A 17,927-nucleotide genomic window follows, 5' to 3' on the forward strand; every position below is an offset into this window, starting at 1 on the left:
CTGCGTGCATACATTTACATCATCGAGTAAATTGAAACAATATATAGTAACAACTAAATATATTTCTCTAAAATTATATGTATCTACCCAAAAAATTGCTGAAGTATAAAGGACCACACATAATGCGCACCTAGCAAACCTGGCTAGGGCTTAGCCACCCAACTAAACAGCACCTAATCTACTCTGCTACACGTCAGCAGCGCACCGAGACTCCCAGAGCTCAACTAACGCGCGCAAGCGGGCGAGCGCCTTTCGGCCTCGGCCAGCTCGCGTCGTTGTCCGGGCCGGCCCGTGGGGCCGACTTTTCGGTAGGTCGCGCGCGCCGCCCGGCCCCCGGCGTGGCGACGCCACCGCCAGCAGCGCCGCCACCAAGTCCACCGCTCCCTCGCCTTGGTTTCGTTTTTGGCTGCTTCCGGGGGTGGGAATCGATCAAACATATAGCGCTGGGATGGAGAGGCAAGTGGTCGGTGCTCGCCACCTTTCCGCCTCATCATCATCTGCTAATTAGCTAGCTTGCTTAGCCACCTTTTTGGCCGCTTCTCCAGACAGGACCGCCCGCCATCGTCCGTAGATCGGGATCTCGCGGGGTTGACTCGCCAGGTGCGCGTTCTTGCTGATTTTTGGGTTTGGGTCGACGCCAGGTTTTTATTTTGGGTTTCCCTTCCTGCTTAGCTTCGAGCTTGATCGCTTAGCTTCTGAGCTTGGGGGAGCTTGGCGTTGTTGTTTCTAGTTCCGTTGTTGTGTTGGATGGCGTTAAAGTCTCGTCAACCCGATTCTGTGCTGCGGACGAGCACGGAGCTCAGTGGCAGCGCCCGAGGTTGGGCCCGAGCCGGCGGGGTTCGAGCCCCTCGTCCCGCACCGCGCCGTGGGAAGCGCCGTTCAAAAAAAAGAAAAGAAAAAAAGAACCCGATTCTGTGCTGATCATGGAAAGTTCATAGGGAAGCTAAGTGGTGAACTTAATTGGAAACTAGGATTCCCATTCTGCTGACTAGAATTGTGCTAATTTTGTGTTTTGGTTGGGATTTAGCTGTTTTTCTTGCCTGAGTTTAGTTGGTTCTGGAACTTTCTAAAAGCATAGCTCTGAAGAAGTTTCAGCCTACTATTGGGATCAATTCGTCCTTCTGTGAATTGTGTGATATCTTGAATCCAGTTCTTCAATTTGTCCTGCAACACTATTCTCATGCTTTATGAAGTTTGTCCTTCAGCAAAATTTTGATGTGTTTTTTGTTGCTTCCTATTCATCTGACATAAGTGGCGTGTGTTTACTTGGACTTGTGCTTTCGATACTCTCTTGGTCCTGGGTATCTGTCATTGCCATTACGGTTGATGCGGGACGCTTTTACTTTATGTTATCTAGTGGTTCTCCAGAGTCAAGCCTGGTGTTGGGGCTTTAATAATTCGCCAAAATATTCTCAAGGCCTTTGATCGTACTGAACTTTGATTTCGATAGCTCCCATAAGCTCTTGTTAATTTTATCAGGCAGTAGATATTCGATAGTACTGAAATTAAACGCTTACTTTTCTCATTAACTTGGTTTGATGCCTTGTAGCAATCTTATACTTCAACGCCAACCACCTTTGACCAATCCTGGAAGATTGAGTACACTGCTGGAGATGGGTACAAGGATGCCAATCTTACGCAGAGTATCAAGTGCACTTTCAACGGCGTTTCTCGAGTGGATCTTGATGCTGCTGCTATTCATTGATGCGGTTTACAGCTTCTTGGTCACTAGATTTGCCCGTCTCTGCAGATTACCAGCACCATGCCCTTTCTGCTCGAGGCTTGATCACGTCCTGGGTAACGAGAAACCATGCTTCTATAGGGAATTGATCTGCAAAACTCACAAGTCAGAGATTTCATCCTTGGCCTTCTGCCGCCTCCACCAGAAGCTTGCGGGTGCAAAAAGTATGTGTGAAGGGTGCTGTGAGAAAGCAAACGACGATGGCAAAATACATGAATCTGTGATGGATAGTGATCAAGGAAATGATGATGTGCTGAATTCCCCTCCTACAATAATTTGTTCATGCTGTGGGCAGCATTTTAAACAACGTAGCATAGCCTTGTCCTCTAGAAAGATTGCAGAGTTAGAGCCTACTGAAGCTGTTGGCTCACCAAAGATTTACACAGATTATTCTATAGCAGGTCAAATGGATGAGTCTTTGGAACCTAAAGATATTTACCACCAGAGTGACTATACGTCTCATGAGATACATAGTGTGCCACAGATGACATCTGACTCCGAGGTTGAGGTTCCTTGTGCTGATGATGGCAAAAGTTCACAACCTCATGATGCCAATGTTATGGAGGTAGACCTGCATGAAGATGCAACTTTTGAACTACCCACTATTCCTTCCCCTGTGGTGGTCAAGGAATCTGAAAGAAATGTCCAGAAGGAACTTATTGTTGCTGACTCCCATGGTACCTCTTTGGCATGTCCTGTTGCGGACGATCATCCTGATTGTGGAATCAATGGGGACCAAATGGAACAAAAAGATAGCTTATCGAGAAAATGGGCATCCCAGCATGATCCAGTACTTGTTACAGAAGATTCAAGTCTAAAAGGTAAATTTTGTTTCCCAAACCGGGACGGTTACCTCTACTTCCACTTCTTTTCATTTGATAGATCCTGTAATAGGATAATCATGCAGATGCCGTTGCTTCACAAATTCCAGTTGCATCAAGTTGTGAGCTACCTCATATTCTTGGTGAAATTGAACCATGCCATAGCACGAGTGAAGACAACATTGACCCATACACATCTCAGTTCACAATACTAGAACAACACTTCGCTGTTTCAGGAGAAAGAAATGTGAAAGGTATGCTATCTTGATTCTTGAATCGTGGGAATGAGAATGGTGTTTTGCTTTTCTCCCTAACCCAACACAATCAAAATTTGCTAGATGCAGATTTTTGTGGTGAGTTTCCCCAAAGAAGTGCATTAGCGAATGATTCAAGTACAACTGACCTGGCACCTCAGAACACTCGCCATGTTGCTTCAGAAGATGCAGATTTGAAAGGTTTCTTGGTTTTGAGTTCCTTTCTCAATTTAGCATTTATACACCTTTGCTAACTTAATCTCAGTATAGGACTTTTCTGTTTTCTGTCAGATAATATCGGGGATATCGGTGTTTCACAAGTTGCTGCTGATTCTGAAACCATTGGTGAGGTCGAAGATTATACTAAGAAAATTGAACCCACTGGTGATATGGCGACACATGACCTGAAAATCCAAGATCCTTCTGATACTGCTCCCAAAAAATTTATTGAAAAAGGTTAGTTAATAATGCTTTCCATTCAACACCAATATTTATGAAGGTGGTCCTAACTCCTAACATTTAACTATTTTGCTTAGATTATGTGGAAGAAGATCATATTTCAACAGTTGCTGTTAGATCAATTGGTGAAGTTCTTCAGGATCATAGCACCGTTGAGGAATACCCAAAAACAAGTGAAACCAACGGTGAAAGGAGACCATCTCTAAGCACTCAGATTAGCATGAACGAAGCCTACAGACTTGCAATTGGCAGCAAGAGTAGCTTGCCATCCCCTACCTTGACAGATGTGATCCTTGGAAAGGAGACTACTTCTAGCATAAACGAAGAATTAAGGTTACTGCTATCACAGCTCTCAGTTTCCAGGGGGCTCGAGGCTCCATGGATTGATCCAGGCCCTAGTCCCCGTGCATATGGACGTGGTGATGAGTTGGTGGTGAAGAACATTACCAAAAGAATTTCTCTCGAGAGAAATGTGTCTGGTTTAGAGTCGCTAGACGGAAGCATTGTTAGTGAGATGGAAGGTGAAAGCGCCATTGACCGGTTGAGACGACAGATAGATCTTGACCGAAAATCAATACACCTGCTCTGCAGGGAACTGGAAGAAGAGAGGAATGCTTCAGCAATTGCTACAAGTCAAGCATTGGCTATGATCACCAAGTTGCAGGATGAGAAGGCTGCAATGCAGATGGAAGCTTCGCATTACCAACGGATGATGGAAGAACAAGAAGAATATGACAGTGAAACACTTGCGAAAGCGAACGAGTTAATTGCTGAAAGAGAGCAACGAATAGAAGAATTGGAAGCCGAGCTTGAAAACTATAGAAGACAATTTGGAGGTGGACCAACAGAGCCACAAGCCGATCAAGCCCCCTTTCATGAAGAAAACATGGATACAGCTTTGCTTAAAGGTGACATTGTCCTATGATTACCACACCAAGGGGCACAAATTATTTGGTGAGTTTCGAAGAGGATAGAGCATATATAGCAAATTGTTTGAAAAAGTTGGAGCAGAAGCTTCAATCCTACTCCAACAATAGTGCTTTTGTTGATTTGTCCAGTTCAGATACTATAGAGGATGACATCTCCAGCAAAGTATTTGTTGTAGAAGATGACTCCTTACATCGTCAGGAAAGCTCAGGGGGGACAGAAGAGCATATTTCCTTAAGGAGGCGTGCTCATCAACAATGAGTGGGGAGGCTGATCTAACCACAGTTCAGGAAAAAATTGCAAGTTTGAACAGAAGATTGAAGACACTAGAAGGAGACCGCAATTTTATTGAACATAGCATCAACTCCCTCAGAAATGGCAATGAAGGTTTATGTTTATACGAGATATTGCTTGCAACCTGAGAGAACTGCGAGCAATTGCTATTGACAAGAAATAGCCTGCCCCCGACATGTGTATGATAGCCGTTTACTCGAACCTTATTTGTACAATAGATTAGATTCCAACTCATCATGTGCATTGTGTATTTTTGTATCATCTAAATCAACATAAATTCTTGTTGCAAATAGAGACCAGATATTGTTGTAATTATTTTGAAGGAACTTCACAAAAATGAAACTTATATGTATAGAATGCAGACCACTTTAACCAAAGCTGTGTATGTTACAAACAAGGCCTTATCCGAGCTGTGAATCACCAAAAAACTTGGCAAGCGACAAAGAAATGTACGTGGACATGACCTTGAGGTGGTTGAGAGTTCCGATAGTACCTGCTATCTGGGCTTCAAGTTTTGCATTACACGCAGACTGAAAACGTCCCTGCTCCATTACCCATGTTATCCAACAAACAACACAGGTTCTGGAAAATCACATCACGCTTCTCCCTTTCCCAAACACCTAATCATCCAACACAACACTAGAAGCAAACACTACAAAGTTCCGTAACAGGCGACGAGGTGGCCATATATCTGTTTGGCTTGTTAACTGCAGTTATGTACTCTCCGAACAACAGAAACAACATACAAGCACTATAAGCGATAGACTGAATGCAGCTAACACTTTACATGATGTATCCTTTCTTTCCCATTTTGAACTTTAAAATTCAAATTTCAGGCCATGGCGAACCTTACACTTGGCACCATGGTCTGTTACAACAAGCATTATTACGGATGGTATACAGTCATCACTACTGCCCATTGGGATGGCGATACAGATATTCGGGATATTCCTCATTCACCCTCCCACTTGCTAAATTAATATAGTCCCCCATCTGTTGTGAAAATACATTCGAATTAATTCCAATGTTCACTGCTGGATTTGGATGGCTATATAGCCAAGGTTTTGGTGCAGTTGAGCCCAACCTTCGATTGGAATAAACATCCAATGTGGAAAGTTGCCCATCTCTCAACCTATGCAGAGCATTCTGTGTGTCGTAGGCCCCCCGGTAACCCTCATCATAGTACTGATTAGTCAAGTTAAACCGGCCAGAATTACTTACAGAAGACATTTCAGAGTCTACCATATTGCCTCTTGAAGAAATTGGCAAGCCAAATGTACGATATTCATGGAGGGGAGAGACTGCCATACTCCCACTGGCTTTTTCATCAAGCAAGTCATTGATGATATCAAGGTGAGGGAATTCTTCACCCACTGGCCCCTGCTGCTGGTGTGAAACAGAACTTGTAGGTATCTCCCTCTGGAACAGACTATATTCCAGTCCACCAAATCTGCCTTGTTCTGTTCCACTGCTGCTCGCTTGCTGATAAGAATTATCTTTCCAGGGGTGGACACGCGCATCACAATTGGTCATTTGCTGGTTAGGAGTGTCATCTCTCCACATGTGTCTGTTAACATCACCATTACCTTTCCATGGGTACCAGTTATCAAGAGCTTCTGACTTGCTAAGCCCGAACATGCAGCCTTGCTTACCTGGTAATTGGTCACTCCTTTCAACAGGAGGCACCATGACAGATGTTGCTGATGCGTATGCTGACAGTGGTTGTAAAACTGAGATATTTTGGCCCATAGAAGTTGATTGTGCAATACTTGCTGAGGTCGTATTCAGACTACCCCTACCAAGGATAGCATTTCGGTAGGCCTGTGTTACATAACTTGGGGTGGAAGGTGAAGATTCATCGCTCAATCGTCCAGACACAGTCATCGAGTGTGAAAGCAATGGAGAAACTTGAACTGCAGGTGTAGGTGGTACAGTTGATCTTGGTGCCTGGAACAGAGGAGCACTCGAAGGCCTTGATGTTGGCGTAGGAGTTTGGGGTATAGATGTGACTGCAACCCTATCAGGAACGGTATCTTCTAGAGCTTTTGAGATAGATGTGGAAGGAATTTGTCGTGATACTGAGTTATGAGCAACTTTATCAACCTCGGGTGCAGGTGATTTTTGGGGAGCTGGGATGGCTTTAGCAACTTTAACAAGCTGTGATGTAGAAGATTTTGGGGGAGCTGGAGTAGCTTTAGTAACTGTATCAACCTGTGGCAAAGGTGATTTTGGGGGGGTTGGAATAGCCTTATCAACTAGCGGCGATCTCGAGGGCATCTGAGTAACTCTATCAATTTGCTGGCTTGAACATGATACGTGTTCTTTGCACAAAACTGGCTCGAGTTTAATTGGAGTGGGTGTAGCAATAGGCACAGATTTGGTGCTTATGGTGGATGTTGCTGTTGCTGGAACAGCTCCATTACTGGCATCACTTGTGGCTACAGGTACAGCCTTTGGGGGTGGTGCACTAATATTTGCATCAGATACTGATGATTGCTCTGGGTTCTTCAGAACCTGAGTCTTTTCCAAGGAATCAGATGAAGACTCCGAGGATGAACCAGCTGCTGCCTCAGCAGCAGCCTTCTTTTCCAAATGGGCCTTGAGTAATTCCCTGCCCTCAATTTCCTTCTGAAACAAGTACAAATAGAAACAGACTAATCAATTTTTTAAGTGGTGGATGAACAAAGCGACAGGATAGCTGATTGATATAAGTGCTACAGAACAATTAGAATCTTACTATGAAATGACTAGCAAAACCAAATAAAATTCCAACTCAGGAAATGAATCCCCAAATATATTTTTCTTTATAAGAACATCTACAAAGTAATACGCTGCAAATATGGTCATCAAACATAAGTTTTCAGATAAACATTTAGAATGTTATCCAGCTACAGCATCTTCACAGATCTGGAGGCAGTCCATGTGTTATGATCCTAGGATCATTAAGGGGATAAACATCCGCCGAGAGGACAGCCGGGCGACGGCGGCTGCTAGTAGAGGGACTAGATTGGAGAGACTTTAGGCTATAGAATGGAGAGACTTAGATTAATTCTTCTTGCTTGATTACAAAGAGTGGCAGCTGTGTGCCTTATATAAGCCTAACTCTTAACAACTTGACTAACAAACTCTAGATAAGATAAAAGCCTAACGAACCAATAGATATACTAACTAATCTATCCTAACCTCCCTGACCTTTGCGTTACAATGCCACGGTACTGTCCACATGCGTGAACAGTAACTCTTGCACATAACATCTTCACCCCTCCTTGCAAGACAGCTCATCCTTGAGCTGTGGTAGAGGGCAAGGCTGCAGCCCGAGGTAGCCCCACTTTGACGAGCGATCCGGAGAGATCAGCAGGGTGTTGATGACTGTGAAGGTTGAAGGTGGAGAACCCTTCATGCTATGTGACATTGAGGCAACCAATGGTTTGAGAAACCAATGTGGGGCAGCAGCAACGTCCTTGCCAAATCGTGCATTGGTGGTGGTAGGAGCATGATGTCGTTGTGATCTTTTGCACGTTCGCCACACTCCACACTGATGCAGACACGGCTTTGGCTGGCAGCAAAGTAGACATTGTCAAGGCAGCAGAAGGCTCGGCGGCACCATGGATGCTGCAGCAAGTGTTCTCGTTATCTTGGCTGCCTGCAACATGGTAGCAGATTCCAGCAGTGTCGTCATCGCTGTTGCAAGCTGTGGCAATAGTGCGGTAGACGTCAGCAGCACCGTGGCAGGCATTGACAGCATGCTGCTTTGTAGCGTGGCCAGCTGACTTGCAATGTCCAGCGAACGTTTGTCGACCACCAATAATTGCGAAGATATGGCAGCCAACTACTGCACCAGCTCGCCGAATTGCTTCTTCATGTCAGCCACCATCTTGGCCACTACTTCCACAGCCTGGGAGTTAGCACCCTCTCCATCGACTAGCATCTCTGAAACCAGATGTTATGATCCTAGGATCATTAGGGGGATAAACATCTGCTGGGAGGATAGCCAGGCGGCGTCGGCTGCTAGGGGAAGGATTAGACTATAGATTGAGGAGACTTTAGACTATAGATTGGGGAGACTTAGATTGGTTTTTCTTCTTGCTTGATTACAAAGGGTGGCAGCCATGTGCTAAAGATAGACCTAACTCTAACAACTTAACTAACAAACTCTAGATAGGATAAGAGTATAAAACTATAGTCACCAGAAACGGGATCGATGCCGCAATCCACGACCCCGGAACTAATGACCCAGATCGTAGGTCCAGTTCGCCGCCAAGAGAGCTGAGATGCCTCCTTGACAAGGAAGATAGAGGAGCCGGCAGGACCGACGTCGCTAAGCCTACGAAGCATGCGGAAGCAGTAGTCGTAAAGCGCATTCAGCCCCGACAAAGAGCACCCCATCACCATCGCCGCCGACTCAAGCTCGTCCTGGGGATGAAGGTGACGGATCCAGTCGCGATTTGATGGGGATCCGACGAGATTTGTTCGAGGATGCCTCGCGCGACCTTTCTTTGGGGTTCTCGTGGCTTTGGCTGACAAAAACAGCGGCGGCGCATCCAATTTGGTCGGTGGCGCGTGGTGGGCGAGGCGACAGAGAGGATGGTGCTGCGGTGGCGGCAGAGAGTTGATATGGATCGGGATAAGCGCTAGGTATGAGTTTTTGGCTAGGGTTTTTGGTTGGGGATGTGTTCTCTCTACCGTCCAATCTGATTGGATGGTTGGGACTGGATAGGATAGGTTTTGGGGAGTGTGTATCTTCATCTGCATCCTCAAGGTTCCAAATATTAAGAAAGCATCCTTGCAATGTGACAACTACGCAGAAATCTCCACACATTGGTTTTACATTACGCCCCCTCAAAAGTACTATAGCATATGTCCTTAGTCTTTACAATGAGGCATCAACCCAAATCATCGACCCGGATGAATCGGGGTCGTGTTCCTCACCATTAATGTCGTCTCGACGAGGTATACCCCTTTTGTACCACATTTTTGTTGTATGTCAACCCGCGTTCCGCGACCCCGTTCCTCAACCCGAATTGTTGGTGACTATGTATCAAACCAATAGATATACTAACTAATCTATCCTAACCTCCCTGATCTCGTGCTACAAGGCTGTGGTTACTGTTCGCGTGTGAGCAGTAATTTCTGCACATAACACCATGCTTCCTGTGCATACAACAAAAAGAAGGGAAACAATAGGTGCTCGGCCAATTGGAACATGATAAACAAGTGATAGGTGTAAATATATCCACAATATCATAGCAACAGTCCTGGTGTTTGCCCCTGAAATCGGATTATGTAGCAACTCAAACTCCAAAGCATTGTATTTATAGTATTGCACATCTGCATCTTAGAAACATTTTGTAGATTCCCCAAAAAAAATTGATTTTTCAGAAATTACTATAATTTCGCTCAAATGCAATGAAAATCTTACACAGAAACTATGAAGTGATTATTTTTTTTTTTGGGGGGGGGGGGGGGGGGATATCTCAAAAGATTATCTAAAATTCTAAATTGAAAACCATCAGCTAGTAAAGTAAGGTAAATCAGACTCAGGAGCATAAAAAAAGAGATAAAGCTAAAACTATCTTAAAGAGTGAGCTGCAAGGCAGATATGTCCTAAACTATAGAATGAAAAAAATTAAGAATAATTAAACCATGATTAGAAAATAAAAGCCCAATACTATTTAAGAAGAGTAGCTTCACCTCATGTAGTCGTTGCCCAAGCTTGCGAAGCCTATCTTTTAAGGTGAGTAGAGCAGTATCCTGATCAAACCTTGGAGCTGGCCCACAACCAGACGTATTGCGGTCTGAACAGCTAGAACTGCTTGAAGGAAGATCATCTTCATCTAGGGCAGTGTTCATACTGATAATAAACCTGTTGCGCCAAGTTTTCCCTCTGTACATAAAATTTCAGTTATGATACATCCAAGCTGCCAAGATAAATAATGCAAAATTGAGATGAAATGCTAACTGACCTATTAGGCGATATATGACTTGTACTGTCTAGCAGGTTATTTATTTTGCCTCGTATACTGCTCACAGTAGCAGACACAGATGATATCAACGTCTCAATATCCACAGTAGAATCCTTCTTCAATGTCTGTGCATTTTTAGTCTCAATGTCAACATTATTCATTGAATTCAGTAATTCACAGGTCATGCAATCTTGTCACACATGTCAGTTTGGCATACCTCAATTGATCCATCTAAATTGTCTGACACATCTGAAGCACCTTCTTCGGAGTTATCGACTTTCATAGCCAATTGTCCTGCCTGCTTAGAGTCCTCCTTATCATGATTTGTGCTTCCATCTCGACCCCTTTCTGGAAAATTTGAATCGGATTTCTCCTCTCTTTCCTTGTCCTTGACCTTACGATTGTTCTTCTTTTGTTTGGCCTGAAAATGTTAGTGTAAGCAAAACAATTTTTCAAAATCCAACCTAATACAAAAGAAATAAAGGCGACAGGACATCAATAAAAAAAGACCATTAAAGTAGAAACTCGATATGGAGAACCAAACAAGAGTACACCAATCAATATGGAGAATAATCATTAAAAGAATCCTAACAGAAAAATAATAATTCTATAATCCATATATTCAAGTAGTTGTATGTTCTTCCAGTTAACAAACTTGTTCAAGCAAACTACAGCCAAAGGGAAAGGTTTCATCATGTCACCCTGCTACCAACCACATGAAATTTGATGCAAGGAATTACAAAGAAGACGAAGGGTGCACTGAACCAAATTAAGAATGCAACCTGTTTTTTCTTTGTGCGCTTATCCTTCTCAATGGCACTGCCACGTTTCCCCTTCATCTCATTTTCAAGGAGCTCCTCTTCACGAATAAGCTCCTCTTGCCTCTTCAAAGCAACAGCTTCTTGGTAGGCAACCTCAATCCCACTAACATGAAACCAAAATGTAAGAAAGCAAAGCATGAAAATGTAGCTTGTGCAAATGTCAAGATATTGGAGTATGCCATTATATCTATGAGCAGAAGTAGAAATGAATCCAATTTGGTGTGTGAAAACATCTATCTATGATAAAGAACTTAAAGAACACACTTTGAGGCAAAGCAAAAGGAATTCATTGAATAACTTTGTAGGTACTCAGCGCCATGAATTTTCTGGTTGACAAGAACGAAACATAAGATGGAACCACAAAACAAATCGAGACAAAAAAAAATCATAGATGGTTGAGAAACATTAATGATCTAGCCAATAATCCAATCACGCAGAGATAACAAGATGATCAAAATAAATATAATTTATACCTAAATATATGAGATAGCACAAATGTTTCAAGGATCTTCTGGCCAAGCTCAGTTAGGCGCCTTTCTTCACGCTCAATACAAACTTTGTTAACTTCTCCAGAACCATCATCCTAGAAGGATGAGAATAACAAAAACTGAGTGGAGAGATAATAAGTATACTGCACAAAATACTACTAATGCTAGCAACCTCAGGCATAAAGACCACAAACAGAACAGTTCACAATTCCGTAAAATTTATACTGCCTCTTGTCACAAGAAATTAGCCAATTTTGATTTTCGACCACCGAGATAGAATTTTCACGACTGATGAGGAGTGTGGATTAAACGGTTTTGGACTTTAGGGTTCAAACTGAACAGAGTGAGGAGTTCAAGAAGTAATCTGTGCTTCTCCTTTAAATTAAATCCCACATCCAGAAATAACACACTAATGAATCGGTATGTTTGAATGACCATACGAGCTTGTAAGAATATAGAACCGTTTGCAGAAGCAAAATAATGCCTCCATTCGAGTGCACAGGCTGGAGAGTAAATAATCTAAGCAAGTAATTATAGTTAGGATTTACATCCTGAGCTTGAAAAATAAAAATCAATCCAAGAAAGAAAAGATAGTCTATGCTGTCCACCGATGCCTGTCCCTGTCGGTTATTAACTTGTTATGAAATATCACAATAAGCTAGTGTGGCCACACTTGCAACGGCTGAATGGTGTGCCAGTTAGCAAGTTAAACATTTCAAGAACTGTTATTATTTTATTCCCTAATCACAGGATATCTCTGTACAGCTGTGATTGTGATCCTAAAGGATCATTGTAATCTCCTGTAATCACTCCTCTATGGATATAAATATATGGAGCCCTGCGGCCTCCAGCCGTGTGCGGTATTCTCAAATTACTTCCCTCTTTCCTTTCTTACAAGAACTATGCAAATAAACAATAATGGAGGGAATAAAGAAGACAAGGAAAGAAGTTAAATACTGGATGCAAAAGTAGATAAGTTCTGAGCTAAACTATGTTAATTCCTATCAATGCAATCAAACAAAAGAAAGACTAATGTTGTAGTAAGAGACCATCATGATAGAATTCATCTGAGGGAGAAAATCCAATCAAGACTATAAATTAAAGGACCGGATAAATCACATAACAATACCTACCTTAGCACGGCTCTGGGAACACTTGTCATCCTTTGGTGACAGAGGTTGACAAGACAAGGGCTCTAAAGCTGCCCTCTCAAGCAAAGCCATGAAATCACCAGCCAAAACAAACATGTCCATATCAACATGGACCATAGGGGTTGATAGCTCCTCCAAGTCCGTTACTTTTACTCTCCCTTTCTTGCCCTTGTTATGGTGCTCAAGTGCCTTCAAACCCATATACAGAGCGTCCATAACTAATGTTGAGGTGACTTCTTTCTCGACAAAAAAATGCTTCACCACTATTTTCAATATGGTGTCGCTCTTCTCTCTGGACATGCGACATCTTGTGGTTGGATCAATTGCAAGCCAGAAGGCACGAAAACTGCAACACAAAGAAAGATCAACATGTGTTAGAGATTAAGTACCAAAAGGAAAATGACAGGTATTAAACCATTCATTGTGGCACGCCGTTCAAAAGGCCAACAATCTAACCTGGACCACCTCATTTTGTCCTCAATGAGCCTGATAAATTTACTTCTGCATTCTTCAACAAAACGTCGGGAAATTTGCTCTATGTTTGTCATGTAGACACGGAGCAATTCTTGTTGATAAGGGCGATCAAGGCAACGAAATGGTCGGTCCACTTTCTCTCTCCAGTATCGAAAAACAGAAGAGATAACAGTTACAGACTGTTTTTTTATCAGTTGATGACTCAACATTCAGAAGCAAATAGACAATGAATGCAATATAATTCTTGAGTATAGCTGAGCACATAACAGGTGTACATAAGAACAATAAAGACAGAAGCTAAGATAGCTAAGGTTTAGCCAATAAATAGGTAAAGGGAGGGCCGCAAATATAAGAAGGAACTCTGGATGCCAAAGATGGTTTCTACCTACATGAGCAATGAGCAATTACAGCTAGTAACATAACAAAGTTAGGATTTTTAGCAGGACAAGATCACACAAGAAGTCTATCTGAATTATCCAGGAGAGCACGAATACCCCCAAAAAGATCACATCAACTCAAGTGCATCTTATGAACAATCCATCAATGATAATTGGTACTTCAAAAACATGGAAATAACAAATGTTAAAGAACATGTGTGTAATGTTTCACTGGATCAGGTGCAGTTTATCTTTAACCAAAGAAATCCTAGGAAAAGTAAAAATCTTATAGGTTTCTAGTCCTGAATACTGACAAACTAACTACCTGACAACTTGAACTTGAGCTATGATTTCAATAACATCATCAACAAGAAAACCATCTTGAATTTTTGACAACTCCATAAACTTTTTCCATCCCCAATCATGTTCCTTCTTCCAGAATCTGTGCAAGGTGTCTGCAAAGTTACTTAGTCAACCTCTGAATCTGGCTGTTTAGCTCGAACAGAAGAAAACATTCAGCTCACCTGAATATTTAACTTTCTTAGGATCAAGGTTGCCCACGGCTATAGTGAATTGTGCAAAATGGCTCCATCCTTAAAGTGTCAAGGCCGCGATTAGGGGAAAAAATGTATGTGGAGGACAAAAGATAGTTCAGGCAACATAGTAACACCAAACCTGGGAGGAGTTTGTCGTGATTAGCAACACAAAGAAACAATGACAAGTGATTGGAGACATCACATCCTTGAGGGTAAACTAGAATATACCTGCAAAAAATAACATTTGAAGATGAGCAAGGAATCAACTTACGCAATAGAGCATATAAGCAGTATGCATCACAAACTGAGCTGCTCAACAATTAGAATTATGAGCTCAGAAAAATACACAAAACTATTGGAAAACGATAACAATAATAGCATAGCATGCGGGAGACAAGCTAGTTTGCCACTTACATAGATTAACTGACCTTGGAAATATGACTAGAACTAGAATGCTGAAGAAAAGGATTATGGACTCCTGTTACAATACCAGAATGACTGCTAAATTATGAATACGGTGCAATTTCCACATCATCACCAAAGGTTGTGATAAGAACGTATGGTATTAGCTTGCTTTGTAGCAAGTCAAAGAGGAAGTTCACAATATATGACATTTGTAAGACTCTGATTTAAATCTACAAACAATCGCACAGAATGGTAGTAAGTTAGGCCCATAGAGTAGCATATATAAATCAGTGTCATGATTAATGTAGGAAAATATGGACTGAATATCACAAGTCAGAGGAACTGAACAGGCAGGGATGTTTCAAGGTACAGGACAGCTTTTGGTGTGATACATAGATGTTCAAAGAAGCTCTAAACCGATTTTTTTTTTCTTTATATCAGACAACAGTAATCAAAGTATCAACTTTGTACAACCAATTCCTTGCAGAGATTCATGATTCATCTTCCATGCTATGTGAAAAAACAACATATGTACAGTTGAAGTAAAGAATGTAGCATCGTGGTTAAATCAAATCGAGATTAACCCAGCTAATCAACAATTAAAATTGCATAAATTATGAAAAGCGCATTTATATGTTTACCACTAACAATGAGGGGACTAGAGTTTAACATCATTCGGAAACATTTGACAGCCTACAGGCTCTCTTGCGTCACTGTCACACAAAACAGAGAAGAAACAAGAGCTGGAAGCACTGCATTGTAATACCAGCAACCATTCATACATGATAGGTCATGTGTACCAAAGTCCAATTAAGAAGCCAATAGCATGTTAATCTGTAATAGAATGTAAAAAGAATGCCAAACCACAGAGACATTTCAAACTAGGTTCATCACCAGACAAAAAAGGAAAGCAGAAAAGAGGAATGCCGCAACAACATTTCCTAGTCAGCTATCATTGTGAATCATACCACTTGTAACCACCAGCTTCAAATGGTTCACTTTTCATTTCTCTCTTCTCCTTTGAAAAGTTTTCAATTCTCCAAGTATATCGCCCAAATAAATCTGAAGGTCTGGGCCCTGAGATAATAATTTTCAGATGAGTTAAATGAAGTGCAGCCACAACTGCCACTCTACCAGTAAATAAAAACAATTATATATGATTCTAAAGAAATAAAAATATGTGATAAACTGAAGAAACTGATAACAACTAATAGTGTGTAAAGATCTGAACTGAGAACAGGTGCCCAGATTTATCCTTTAGTCAACCAACCACAAATACTGATGCAAAAAGCTGACGCTAACCACAGACATGATTAGTGTGTAATTAAGACAGCGTAAAAAAGAATTGCATTTTACATCTATAGGTAATCAGATTGTATATGGGCATTGGAACAAAGTTTTCAAGGAGCTGAATGTAATAACGCAGTTGTTTATTCACAGGGATGGGAATACACTGTATGTAGTGATGACCTAAAATTAGACTGGGTACTTCATAATTTATTCTGGGTGCAACGTGCAAGTACCCGTGTGGCAACAATTCGAGATAAATATATATGAACAAGAGCACAAGACATATTGCTATTGGCATGTAAAACCAAACCAAATCCCAGAGCACACTGAACAGCCAGCATGCAGGCTTTGGTCTGCACTAATCAAATTACGCAATATGTTTTCAGTAACTTGCAAACTTCTCAAATAGAAATTTAACAAAGTAACCATCAAATATCTGCAAAGGTGTTATATTCAACATATATTTTGCAGCAGCATTTTTATGGCCCTAAGTCACAATAAACTAAAGTATCGTTATATCAGTGCTTTAACAAAAAGAAACATCATCTTTAGCAGCTGCAGCAATATGCAAGACTAATGGCACACGTAGGTAACTAACGCTAAGCCCTAAGGGAAGTTTACCTTCAGACTTACCAGCTCTACAATATCGAATAGCGTGGTGACATTTTTTTGCAAGATTACCTTAAGACTTACCAATTAATTAGTCACGACTCTAGTTCAGAAAAGGCTGGTTTATTCCCTGAAGAGGTTATCCATTTCTTTTCTGGTTCTTATTTTTTGTCTGTAAAGCTAGCAACATTAACATCACAAAAAACAAAGGCAGTGCATCACACACCAGGATCATCATCTTCACCATCAGTGTCCCAAAAGGGAGGGGACGTTGAAGGGCTACCATAATCGACCTGCTCGCAGGAGCGCCACTCGGAAAGGGAATCACCAGTCACGCTGCGATCCTCGTCCCCGAACCCTGTCATGCTCGCAATAGAATCATCAATTGTCACAGCACGAACCATCATCAAATCCTCGATGTTCCAACAATTGTCTAAAGTCACTGCTGCACATAGAAACAACAAGCACGAGAATTCAGCACACCTACAGTTTGGAATTGACAAATTCAAATGTATGCTTAACTCTCAAAACTCCCACTGAATCAGCTCCAGAATCGCTAATTAAGCCACAGCATCCCATAACGTAGCATAAAAACTACCACCTGACTAAGACAGAAGCCCTTCCAGGCACAACCCCGCCAAATTCCACTAAAAAACATGGGCAGAAATACAAGCTAAAGCTAGCAGCAGCCAGCAGCCAGGGGCGAACTTGGCCTGGGGCATGGAGGTTCAGCTGAACCCCCAATTTTGGGAAAATGAACCGCATACGCGAGTTGATTGGGTTTGGAGAGTTCTATGGTGTCAACTAATGTCAATCATAATCAAACATGATGGATAGATTGCACTAGCAGGGCACCACAGCACACCAATCCACAAGAAACTGAATGGAGATAGAGAGAATAGTTCGGATTCTATTGGGAACAAAACTAACTAATGAAGAACTGAAGAAGGGAATCCATCTAAGCAAGCCAGGATTGCTTCCCAACAAACAGAGAAACCAATCCACGTCCGGATGCATCTCCGCTCCACTAGAACGGGAGAGGAGCGGCGCTACGGCGGCGGCGGCGGGCAGAGGATCCAGCAGAGAAAGAAGGGGAGGGACCGGCAGCTGCGCTGCGTTGATAGTCTAGGTCTGACCTTGCAAAGCCCAAGGGGAGTTACCTGTGTCTGCGGCGGTCGCCTGCCGCGACGGCGAGAGCGAGCGGCGGCGGCGGCGACGGCGTGATGAGGAGAAAGGGAGCAGAGAGAGAGAGAGAGAGAGAGTAAAGTATTTGGATTAGGGTGTGATGTGTTTCTTCCTCGCGCGGTCTGCTCGCTG

General features: G+C 42.3%; 1 protein-coding gene and 1 pseudogene across 2 annotated transcripts; one reads left to right on the forward strand and one right to left on the reverse strand.

Annotated features, from left to right (window-relative positions):
* The first annotated feature begins 215 nt into the window (after nucleotides 1–215).
* Nucleotides 216–4,873, forward strand: LOC133921843 (myosin-binding protein 1-like; annotated as a pseudogene).
* Nucleotides 4,874–5,259: 386 nt separating this feature from the next.
* Nucleotides 5,260–17,927, reverse strand: LOC133921830 (TNF receptor-associated factor homolog 1a-like). 2 transcript variants are annotated; one of them, XM_062366876.1, is made up of 14 exons: nucleotides 17,771–17,927; nucleotides 16,837–17,055; nucleotides 15,680–15,788; nucleotides 14,446–14,534; nucleotides 14,295–14,363; nucleotides 14,096–14,225; nucleotides 13,376–13,534; nucleotides 12,902–13,265; nucleotides 11,754–11,863; nucleotides 11,242–11,383; nucleotides 10,677–10,880; nucleotides 10,460–10,584; nucleotides 10,188–10,380; nucleotides 5,260–7,124 (listed from the first exon to the last, which is right to left on the reverse strand). In XM_062366876.1, exons 2-14 carry the CDS (start codon nucleotides 17,015–17,017, stop codon nucleotides 5,406–5,408), a joined length of 3,594 nt encoding a protein of 1,197 aa, XP_062222860.1. In that variant the 5' UTR covers nucleotides 17,018–17,055; nucleotides 17,771–17,927; the 3' UTR covers nucleotides 5,260–5,405. The 2 variants fall into 2 exon arrangements, with proteins under 2 accessions (XP_062222860.1, XP_062222868.1); XM_062366884.1 differs by having other exon boundaries at nucleotides 16,837–16,968; nucleotides 17,771–17,918.

The sequence above is a fragment of the Phragmites australis genome, chromosome 1, assembly GCF_958298935.1.
Source record: "Phragmites australis chromosome 1, lpPhrAust1.1, whole genome shotgun sequence".
Taxonomy (NCBI): domain Eukaryota; kingdom Viridiplantae; phylum Streptophyta; class Magnoliopsida; order Poales; family Poaceae; genus Phragmites; species Phragmites australis.